At 42.5% G+C, this 12,277-nt stretch overlaps 1 protein-coding gene across 1 annotated transcript; it reads right to left on the bottom strand.

Annotated features, from left to right (window-relative positions):
• Positions 1 to 4,137: 4,137 nt before the first annotated feature.
• On the bottom strand, positions 4,138 to 4,388 carry SLN (sarcolipin). Its single transcript, XM_026035055.1, has one exon. The coding sequence runs from the start codon at positions 4,386 to 4,388 to the stop codon at positions 4,293 to 4,295; it is 96 nt and encodes a 31-aa protein (XP_025890840.1). The 3' UTR covers positions 4,138 to 4,292.
• Positions 4,389 to 12,277: the final 7,889 nt, after the last annotated feature.

The following is a 12,277-nucleotide window of genomic DNA, read 5'->3' as shown; positions in this document are numbered from 1 at the left end:
TCTTCCTTTGCAGCACAGAGATTAAGGGCCACTAACTGCTTCCAAAAGGGGAGAAATGGAATGAGGAAAACAGTCATTTGGAACAGGGCCTCAGTTCTGGTTGCTGTTCTGGCTACACAAAAATGCTTATTCACAAAGCCAACAGCCCATGGCACATTCACATACCAAATAGCCTTTTGGATCCCACAATACAAGTGAAAAGACAGCATATGAGTACATTTAGCTAACACTGCTGCCAACATCAAATTATATCTCCTCTCCCTCATCCATGCATGAAAGTTAAGAATTATCAACTATGAGTGCAATACAAAAAGCACACCAACATAACAGACTACCTTCATTCATTTTGCATAAATTTATTATTCTTTACTCTTGTTTATGAATTGGCCCAGTGTGAGCAGCTAYTAGAGTTAACTGATAAGCATAATGGAGTCTGCTTGAAAATACTGTCATGTCTCTTTAGAAGCTGACAGCTGAACTGTTAAGCTAAGAGGTCAGGGTTGATTGGCTTGAGCCTCAGCTGTATATGGCCTTGGGAAACACGCCAAGAGCTTTTCCAGCTCAGGAYTGTGAGAAGCTAATCTGCGGGTAAACCCTAAGTACAAGGGGCAGGCAATCTCAGCTGTGTAGGTGAAGAATGATWTAGTAGCCTCCACATTGGAATCCAAAAGTGTCAGCAGCTATTAGTCTTGATCATTCCTAGCTCACCGCACTAGTAAAATATAGATAATCATTGTGCAAGGTTCTTCTTGAAATGCGACAGTGTCTATTGCCTTTGGGACACTTCCAAATGCAGTTGTATAAATAGAATCATACTGGACTTGCTATGTGGCAAGGAAATTATTTCTGCTTAACACTTTCTTGGGTTGGTCCAGAGAAAGATTACATGCATAGGCTGGATTGCCCTCTTGATATTGCTGAGAAACTTGATTTTGCTTTTCCTACATCTTCCTTTCTTTCCATATCACCTGCTGAACATGCATGCACAAACATACACACATAAACACACAGAAAAGTGTGATTTTTTTCCAAGAAGATCTGAATTTTGAGTGAAAATTTGTAAACAAAAAAAAATTTCAATGTGAAACAGTTGCATGCAATACTGTTAGAGATACAGCGCATGTGACTTGTCAGGGCCAACCATATTATTTTCCATTCTTACCTCCATCTCTCATTTCATAACAGTTTCCTGTCTTGGAGCTGTCAGGTGTTGCATCACGAGAGCATTGGTTACGTAGCACATGATAAAGAACCTGTCTGACCTGGAAGCTGGTCTATAAAGGAGAAAGGGGTCACAAAGCACATAACCTAAAGCATCCAAGACATAATTCAAAATTATAGCCAAATGGCTACAGTTGGTCTTGAAGTGTAAGGCTGCAATGAGCAAACAACCAACTCTGCAGACAGCCTACTTATTTCCAAGTTTAATTTTAATAACATTTTTGTCTCAAGTAATTCCACCAATAAAGTAAAGACTCATCAGTGCTAGCCTAGAAGTCCTCTGGTGCTCCATCTCTCTTACACTGCAAAGGGCAGGCACAAGCTGGTAATAAAAACCGTCAGGTCACAGAGAATCATCTCTGCTCTATGACCTCTTTGACAAGGAGAATGTTGTCAGAGAGAGCTGAAATTCACCTACACCCACCAGGGACCTGCATCCAGGGCTTCCAAGCTGGGAAACTGGCCTGTCTGTGTGTGTTCAGCTCTTTGCTGCCAGTGTGTGCTCCCACCTCAGCACCTCCAGCACCAATGCTGAAAATTTATTTGCCTCTTTTTTCAGTCTAATGTAATTTACATTGTCTGAACTAAAATAAAGAGAAAAGTATCTCAGTTCTGGATAGACCCAACTTTTTTATTCAAAATCTGCCAAAAAATATATTGATCCTTGAGAAAAGAGTGACTTTGGCTAGTTTTCTCATTTAAAACAACTTGTTTGGRTACTCAAGCTTAACAGTATTGTGCTAAAGTTAGATATCCGCTTATTCTCAGAGAGACAGATGGTCTTGGATATTCCAGACTCTCACTGACAGTTTCTTGTTGTACCCCAAAATCACTAGGATCACCTTGAAACAGCTCAAGACTGTCAACACCACTGCTGTTTTAGACAGCGCAGCCGTCACCTCTCTCTTTTTCATCAGTAGCCTGTGGAGAGTCCAAATGCGTTGATTTGCTTGTTACGTCGTCTCTCTGGAGATCAGCCACACACTGTGTAGACCTCAGAAAAGCCCCATCCCTCCCTGCTGGGGCACAGCGAGCACCAGGAGAGGCAGGGTGGGTGCACGGCAGCRAGATTGCCAAGGAAAGCTGTGATGCACCCACGAGCCTGAAAYGATACGTTTAAGCCACAGAGAAGATCTAATAACATTGGATAAAGACAAAACGTTCAGCTGGGATAGTGAGTCGCAGCAGGTGAAAGATGAGAAACTTTCATACTGAATTATCAAGTCTTCGCTGTATTTAAAAATAGATTTTCCATGTCCTTCTGCTGTCTCTGCTGCATGCCTCAGTCGAGCCCTATGCACACAAACTGATGGTGTAAATTAATGAAACTGTAGCAGCACCTGGTGCAAGGTGGATCACAGAGGAAGGCTTTTGGCAAACATTCATTTAAATGTCTCACTTTTCTCAGAGAAAAATTGTCATTCCTGGCATTGTTACTGCAAGGTTTGATCAGTCATAGCCAAGAGTAAACAAAAGTCAGTTTTTGGCAAGCCTTGCTCTAAAGTCAAGTTTTCCTGACTGGGAGAATGTATTAGTGGTAACTGTCCATTTACCTTTGAAAACAGCATTTGAAGAAGAGAAATGGGATGATCACAAACCAGGTTGAAAAATACAGACAGGGCAGAGGATCATTTARCAATAACCCTGAAGCCACAGCCACATTCAACTAAAGGTGCTACCCCAACATTTGCTTTCTGTCCTCAAGGCACAGTCCTGAGCCTAGGCTGGTATCATCCCACATACAACTCCCCCAGACTGCCCTGAGTTGCACACATGCAAATTTGTGTGAGGGTTTCCCTTTCCAGTGGGCGTTCCTTGCAGGGGCCTGGAGAGGAAGGAGACAGGAGAGGAAGATTGGCAGTGAGGACACACATATCCTCTGAGCCCATGAAGCTCACACACGAGCAGATCCTAGGAGTAGCCTAACGCTGAGTCCACAGGTGTGGGCATCGCAGTGTGTTGTGCTCCTTGCGCTGGCTGAAGACTTCCTAGCAGGTAATGGCTCTGGTCTGAAGACTTCCCTAGCAGGTGACGGCTCTGCAGCATCAATCCGGACACGCGCCTGTCCAGAAACTCACCGTGCTGAGCAGCGGGCCCAGCTGGGACAGCTTTGCTGCTCATCAGTGCTCGTGTGGATGCCGCGGGACCACAGGTCCTTACAGACCTCGGCAGGGCCCCGGTGCCTGCAGCTGCCCCTGGAATCTCCTCGGCACTGTCCAAGCTTAGCTCAGCCAAAAATAGGATGCTGGGAACCCCTGTCTGAAATCTAGCTTCAGAAAAGGCAGTTATGCAGCAACTCCAGCTGTGAGACAGAGCTTCTCYGTGACAGTGATGTTCATAGCACTAGCTGTGTGATTAACTCAGGCCATAAAGGTTACAGGAACAGCTAGAGTCTTCTCATCCTTGTGGATACATGTTAATAAATCTGAGGAATTTCCACTCTTATGCTGCAGTTTTGTTTTATTTAGTTTTGTTTTTAAGTACAAATAAAAATGCAATACAAGTAAAAATGCCAGACTCATATGACCCAACCAAGAGCAGTCATGAGCAGGTCTTTCAGTGAGCAGTAATGAGACCAGAAGAAGAGTAAGAAACACTACAAAGCTGGGTTTCCCATGTTCTTTTTTTATTTAAGTGAAACAAGAGCAAGTGAAAACAAAGGTTTCACATTTCTTTCTGTTAGGCAGGTTTGTGCCTTGTATGCCGATTAATAAAGACATTTCCATTGCATATTACAGTTTTATACCCTTGAAAACATAACATGCATTGTCAAACAAACAGACATTGTGGGCAGAGAGGCTGCAACTTTCCCAGTAACTGCTGGAGGAGACAACTACATGTAACAGAGTCTAACGATCTTGCATTTTATACTTTACAGCTGGATCACTGCAGAATAAAATAATTACACCGTCATAGACCCATTACAAACATCAGCACAGGCAACAGAAATGCAAGAGTAAAAAAAATTCATGTCATCCTCAATTGCCTGAGAGCTACTCAGCGGTGTGCTGAGGATGGTAGTTGTCTGCAGAGACAGACTTAAACCAGCTCCGAGAGTTTCTGATTGTCTTTCACTCCAGGTAAGACTTCACAAAGAGCCACATGAGTAGCACCGTAAGCAGGACGATCATGAAGTTCAGGAAGAGTTCCCGTGTGGATCGCTCCATTTTGGGGGAATAAGCGGGGCAGAGCTGAGGGCAGCAGGTGAAGCAAAGGGACGACTTGGGGGACTTCTCTGGGGGTGTCCTTGAGCTCAGCCTTCGGGTCACAAGCCCTTTTAAGGAAAAAGAAAAATATGTGAAGAACAGATCGACGAAGGGGAAAGTTCAGCAGAGCTATTTTTACAGGCATACATAAATGTTATTTTTGTTGCTAAAACTTAGTAGGCACTGGGATAGTAAAAGCAAAGGCTATCTCCAGCAGCTTATCACCTCCTTTGATTTCCAGCCCCCTGACAAGTAGCTGTCTCAGTGTCACCCCAAAATACATCTTGTAGGGTGAGCAGTCCTTGGAAATTATCTCTGCTTTGCACAAGCTTTTCAAAATACAGTATGCCCAGATCCCATTTATTGCTTTGAACTGATACACCTCACACAGGTATTGCTGCTCAGAGTTCCTAAAACTCCCATATTGGTTTGTGTATTCTCATTTTCAAAGTGAAGTAGGTGGAAACTGTTCACTGTTAAAAAAAAATACAATTTTCATCTCATTTTCCTACCTTTTCTCGAGTATTTTTGCTATTTACAAAATATTGTGCTGAAATACTACAGTCTAGAAGACTTCAACTTTCAGTCTCCCTTAAAAAGCTTTTGAGAGAAAACAGTGAACTGATGATATTGCCCAAAATCTAGGAGACTCAGTTAAGTTACTACTAGGAGAACACAAGGTGCAGCATAATCATTTCTAAAAAGCATCATAAATGTCATGAGTTAATCCTCCAAATTAAATAGACTTTTCTCAACTATCTTCTGACTTTCTTGAAGTTTCAAGCTACTATAATTCAATTACTTCAGAAATGCCATTCAAGTTAAACTCAGAAAGTTTTCTGTTTGCTATTGTTACTGACTATTTATTTTATTACAAGTTTAGACTTTGGAATATTCTTGGGATTCAGGCAGAGGATACTTTATCATGGATAATATGCTACTAATCCCATCTGAACACTGTGTAAATAAAATTAAAACCTTTAAACCCATGAAGAATAAGTTCCAGATAAAAACAGAGTTTCAACTACACAAGCTAAATCTTAAAGGAGATGTTAGATTAGCATGTAACATCTATGGTGAAAACAGAGAAGCCTTGGGACTGTACCAGACTGAAGACAGAGAGTTTAAATAGAAACTGCTTTAGTCTGCACATTAAATATTAAAAGGCTGGTACTTACACTTAACAAAATTCCTGCATTCCCATGCTGTTTTGTCAGCCTCCTATTTCCATGGGCAAGAGAAAATCTGACCTAATAAGTAAGACAAGGTTTTTACCTTAGGAAGGTAAACAGAGCACGGTGGTCCTGCCTCCAGGGCTGGGGGGCAATGCAGATACTATTTCYTTCTCGGCCTCTGGCTCTGTCCCACACGGTCTGGATGCCCCGACCCGGTGTGGGAACTAAAGTAGTCTGAGGGAGGAGAGCAACAAGTGCGTTGGCACCCGAGATGCTGACATCACACCCCCAAATATTTTAAAAGGCCGAATGTGGACTGCAGGATTCACCTAAGGCTGTTTATGCATGGGGGACCGAGGGTTTATCTACTTACTGTAATTTTATTTCTTCTTATGGTGAGCTCTACTAAGGGCAGGGTTAKGTACAGCCCTAGGGAGTCACTGGCGTTTTGCAGGGAATTTCTTTTGGCCAGATTGCATTTTCATGCCCTAATTTAACTTCCTTGTTAATGTGGGCCAAAGAAAAGAGAAGGAAAGGAGCAACAAAAGGAAAGGAAAGAAGGGCCAGGCAAAACAGCGTGTGCAGCTCCCAGGATCCCTGAAGACAAGTCCCCACGGCGGGGCCCGGCTGCCGCGCTCGCGCCGCGAGAGCGGCCCAGCTGTTGCTGTCCTGCAGCCTTCCTGCAGCCTCCGCAGCTTCTCATGTTCATAGACATTTCACAAACAGGAGCAAAACCTTTATTTTGTTGTTTGCATTTATACACAGATGAATGCAACACAGAAACATCCGCAAGATAGAGAAGTTTGGGGCTAGGGATTTTGGAAAACAGTCTATTGCCTTAAAGAGCCAATGCGCTTACTCACCTCCCTTCTCCTTCATTTATTTTCAGTGTTCCAGGTATTAATGCTCCAAATGCCTGAGCAGAGAAATATTTCTGCCACCCTGCAGCATTTCTTCCCAGAAAGCACACGGCTCTGAGGCCCAGATAACTATAATCCCCACATAATCTTATCTTTGCCCAAGGCACCACTGAAACTCATTATGCACAAGAACTAAAGGAATTTAAAAGGTTTTTTTCCCCCCCATTTAAATAAATACATATGAAAGAATGTTAGCAGAGCAGGCTAGACTGAAGCAGGACCAGATGCTGCCAGCCCTGTGCTGCAGGGACTCAGCTCCCAGGTCATCCTCTTGGTTGGGGGCTCATAGTCTACACTTCAAAGGAATGACTTGTGTATTTCCATTGAAGTTATAGCAGCCACTTCTGAAATACAAAGCACATGAACATGGGAATCTTGATGAGGTTTAAGTGCATAAAGCTCCCTGCAGAACTGGCCTTTATTCTCCCAGGCAAACACCACCTGATACATAGTATGCAAATTATTTACTGAGTCTGCTGCCTTTTGTATATTCACATTCAGGTGTACTGTGATGTGGTGTAGTTCACAATACCCGAGCTTGCTGCCCAAGTCCACCTCCATGAGGATCSCAGCATCAGCCTTCCCTTTGCACCAGCACGGAGACCCAGGTAACCATGCCACGCGAGGGAGCCTGCATGGCTGGAAACCAACCCAATGGAAAACAAAACAAAAAAACAGCTGTGTGGGTTCCCGAGGGGGTGGAGGGAAGGGTTGTCTGGTTTTGCTGGATGACCTCCATAAATAGCCTCCCCACACAGTCATTAGATGTAGGAGGGGACCTCTAATCTCCACTTTCATTGGCTTCACTGCCTTGCAGCTGCGCTCTTTGATGCGCAAGCAGCAAGTTCACAAACGCCAACAGGCTGATTAGGAGTCCTCTACTGAAGAGTACAGAGGAAAGAGCCAAGGTTTGACCTCCAGCCTATTCAGGGATTTAGATGCCTAAGCAGGTTGCAGGGTCCTGCAGCCATGCAGGCTGTGACAGGCTGAGGCATCACAGCCCCTTCTCATACAGAGACCTGAGGTGTGAAACTCAGATTCAGACACTTGCCCTCATCCTGAGAGAAGCTGGATGTGTATCTAACAGGGACCTGACCTTTGCCCTTCCCTGCCACATGCTCTGGGCAGAAATGTCTTGATTTCTCAGGCAATGGCTATTTCATTTTACCTCGAATCACGTAAATAGCCACCAGGATAAAGGTAAAACATTTGAGCATCATGATCTTTATTAAATGTTGCACCTGAGTGCCCAAATGCTCCCTATGAGGCTATGAGGCTTGGAAATTGGGGGCTTTTTTTACTTTCTGCCAACAGAAAAGGAAACAAAACAAAATAAAACACAACCAAGATACAGACTGGCAGACAAACAGAAATGTTTTTCTTTAACTGGAACACCTCAGCCCTGGCCACCAGACAGGTATTTGTGCTTCCACCTTGACAGGGAGCCCTTCCTGTCTCTTGCAGCACACCTCTGCTGCCTGGACCTCACCCATGACAGCTAGAAAACTTCCCTTCTTCAAGGTGCTCCTGAAATAGAATGATAAATGTCATCAACCGAGATATGTAATAAACACCCGATCGCCTAGGTATCCTTCCTTTGCCTCTGCAGGCTCAGACCCTTCTGTGATTAGTGGCACTGAGGATCTTACAGGAGATCACAGAAGAGTATGTAAGATCCTGAGTGGACCAGATCAAAGGTCCGTCTAACCTAAGTTACTGGTTGATAGAGAAATTTGGAGAAAGCTTATAGAAGTAGAGCAAATATAACATGATTCCTCCCTGCATATTCTCAAACTTCTGGGATTCAGCCTATTGGAACGTGTAGTTTGGGACTACAGATGATGCTGGTCATACGCCTCCCTCATTGCTCAGGCTGTCGRGCTCCCTCTTAAAATTAAATATAATGGTCTATTTCTGCAGCTCTAGTAACTTGTGCTGTGAACAGTTRCATACCAGGGGAACCGCCCATAGATGGGCTTCTCTACACAGCACGCTACGTATTTTTAGCCCTAAAAAAATAAAATGGCAAATTCAAATATTCTACGTAGCAGAGAACTTGGTCAAGAAATCTGAAGGCAGCCTTTTTTTTGCCAGAACTGAGAGCCAGCTAGCTTAGCTAGGTTGACAGAGCTAGTCCACGGTAACTTTAGAAGAGCCAGACTACTATGTTACAGTTATTTGTGATGCCATCTGACAAGATGTTCCCATATATATATACATGAAGTCTCTGGAAAAAAAGACATTACACTAAACAGGAGCTAGGAATAAACATGTCTGAGCTGTGGAAAGTGCCTAGACTTTACCTGGAAATCCAGTCCATGTTGACTTTCATATATTAGAGACTGCAATTGCTGGAGGCTGCAACTTCTGGACCCTCCCAACAAACTGTACACTGGCTGTTTACGAACAGAGTCCAAACACCGTAAAGGCAAGGTCTTTAAAAGGAAGATTTATTTAAGTGATTTCATACTGGTYTAGCAAAGATGGAAGAAGAGAAAGAAGAAAATAAACTGAACAGTTTTATTTTAAATGTTAGCCCAGAGGCTTAAATTCTGTGCTCAATACTTCTCTTGATGGCACTTCAATTTTTCTTTCTTTTTTGACAGATCTGGATGTTCTCAGATTTCACCTGGCCTGTGCCAAATCTCCCTCCCCATGCCTCACATACTCAAACTTAAGGCTCTAGTCTATATTTAAAGTTCCTCTGACTACTCAAGTTCTTCCTATCAAGCAGCATACAATCTTTCAAAGCCCTTTTTACATAATAAGAGTGAAATGTGTACATTCTTGCTTTCCTCACTACCTTTCTCGTCAAGTGCAGATTTTTTTTTAATTCATTAATAATTGACTCATTTTTAAATTGGCACCTATTCTCTGCCATAATGATGAATATTCTCAGAAGACCCACTTACAACACAGATATCTTATTCTGCAGGAAACAACCAAGCTCTCAGCAATATAGTTCACTTGTAATTACAGTATTTCATACGTAAGTATGACATCTTACCATGGRAAGAGAAAACAGCTGCCATTTAAAACTGCTCAGCAGATAGGCTACAGATCTGTTAATCTGCTGATTTACAGTAGTAAATTGAAACTATCACTCAAAAGCTACTGGGAGGAGATGTATGAAGGAGACTGAACATGACATCAAGGAGCCTGGACATTGGCTCATCTTTTTCTTAGGCTTTAAATTGAATTCGCAACATTATCAGCAGGATCCCATCACAGTGCACAGGAAGATGAGAGACCTACATCTCCGTGGCGTAGCTACATTGCAAGAACCATCCTCAGAAACAGTGAACACAGGCTCCCTTAATAGAGTTCATGAAGGAAAAACAGGCACTTTGAACACACATATCATCTACCCATCTTCATAGATTCTACTGACCAACTCCAAAGGGAGGTTGGGGTGTCTAAGAGGTACGGACCTGGCTAAATGGCAGAGGTCTGTGCTTAGGCAGATGAACCTACCTGAGTTACTCCAGAATGGAATCTGTAATAGCTGTGGGCTGAGGAGACAGCTGCTTAGGTGGGCTAATAGAAAAACTGCAGGCTCAAGAAGTCTTAAATGTTATCATTGTTTGGGAACATGGTACCTTTCTTGGGGCTGCAGAGAGACATCTCAGTCTAATTAGATACCTGTGTTTTTAGTCCCCTCTGTGTAAAGTCTTCTAAGCACCTATTTTAAATGTTAAATTGAAGTTCCCTTCCTTGATATGAGGCTTTTCATCCTCCAAGGTACAGTTCACTGTTTCCCAGGCCAGAGATGTCATCTATTGTTTCTATAGAAAGTTCCCAATGAAGCAGATCAGGAGAGCGTAACATGCCTGAATGGCATTTACATTAGCATCAGTATCTGCTCTTAGGCTTACTGAARCACAAAACATATCCCAGAGCTGCAAGGGCATCAGACCAGCAGAAGCAAAGGATAAAGTGTTAGATAATGAGGCCCTCCAGTTAGAAAAGCAGTTACCAATTACAAATGCTTTGAACAAATCCTCAGATATCACAGCCATTGTTCCTTGCAACCACAGCAAACTCCACCTCCGTTTACTCAGCAGGTGGACAACACATAGGGGACGAAGATCTGTGTTCAGTTCTGTCCTCAGCAGAGGGAGTCCCACAGACCAGGTGGGCAAAGGATGGCATCATACCCACAAGACAGAGCTGACTGGGAACTTCAGCACTGAGAAATGTAGGCAACTTTGGATAATAAACATCTCCAGGTTGAGTTGTCAGTAGAGTGAGCATCTTGAGGATTTCCATGAGGATTTCGGCTATGGACACTCTATATACAGCATCTTGCCCTCTAGTGTTATTTTTTGCTGCTTACCAATCCTCTCCTTCTAGAGATCACTGGAAATATTGGTGGATTAGATTTTCAAATTTTAGTAATCCCAGTGCTTTTTCTTACAATCTTTCATTCCTGTTTAGCTCTGCTTCTTACTGACTAATGTCAGCAAGACCAATCCTCATGGAACACAACAGGGAACACATGAGAGGAAGGGAACCATTGCTACTTTTTGGTGTCGTAAGTGTGGCATTAATCGTCTTCAACTTTAAACACACACCATTTCCTGGGGAGAAACACTTCACCAAAGGGAAATTTAATTCAACTCAAAGTAGTGCTTGGGAAGATATTTATCTTTTAAAATKTCATAGTTAGTGAGAGGAAATCTAACCCAAATCATCCAAGATAATATCCAATGATATTTTAGAGAAGAACAACAGCCGTGTCACACAGACATTTATAATGGCTACAAGTTTATTGACTCCYATTCTCTGCCAAATTCATTTATTTTTATATTTTAAAACTGTATTTTGTTAGAACTGTTTGGTTATTTTTGTTTTTACCTCTTTTGGTTTTAGATTTCAGCAAGCCTTGAGACAGAAAATACTGATCTGTTATTTCTATTTGCCGCTTCCAATTGAACAGAAGCTGCAGTCCTATGAGCCCAACTACAAATCAGCATGTTAATGCAGTTACACTGGTTGAGTAGTTCCGACCCAGGAAGTCATTACATGGAATCTTTAATACTATGACGAAAGAAGACATCTTAAAATTTTTTCTAAGGTACTACATATGAGAGATAGGGTAGGGGGGATAGAGCAGACAGAGACCTCAATTTCAGTCTTTCATAGCTGGCTGTCTTCAAACTGATTTAAATGTCAGGTCAAGAGAGAAGAAAATATTGATTTATTTGCAACAGCAGTGACCCAGCCACCTTAAGGAAAATCAAGACAGTGAACAGCATTTAGGGGATTAAATGTTATTAGGACAAATAATCTAGAAACGCTGTTGAGAGCTTAGGCTTAGCCACAATGGATGTATTTTACATCTCAGCTTAAACATGCTCTAGCTTGTTCTGAATAGAACTGAAGTCTAGGACACAGTACCTATCTTTCATTTAACCTTGAAAAAAGGCATTGAAAGGCAATTTATCCATCACCAGGCCTTGAATTTAATAAATTTCTCCTGGAAGACAGTTAAAGGCTAATAGGTAATTCAAGGCTACACTATGTGATRTACTCTCATTGTGCACCCTTTTCTAGGCAATATTGGCTGAAGCCATGGAGAGGCTTTTGAGCTTAATCTTATGTAAAGCTAATTTCAGCAACCAGGGACAAGGTCATGGAGATGTAGATTACTCTGACCACACTCTTCCACACTGTTAGATCTTAAAATGCACTTTTGGCCAGAGCTAAAGTTTAGACAGCCAGRGTAGTCAGGTGCATGACACCTGAAACTGTG

This window comes from Nothoprocta perdicaria, unplaced genomic scaffold, assembly GCF_003342845.1.
Source record: "Nothoprocta perdicaria isolate Ctin4 unplaced genomic scaffold, notPer1 scaffold_155, whole genome shotgun sequence".
Lineage (NCBI taxonomy): Eukaryota > Metazoa > Chordata > Aves > Tinamiformes > Tinamidae > Nothoprocta > Nothoprocta perdicaria.
The sequence above is the reverse complement of the archived record's forward strand: the minus strand, read 5'-3'. Positions and strand labels throughout refer to the sequence as shown.

Bases quoted from the DNA above. Each gene is read 5' to 3' on its own strand.
- SLN (XM_026035055.1), bottom strand. From the start codon at position 4,388: ATGGAGCGATCCACACGGGAACTCTTCCTGAACTTCATGATCGTCCTG.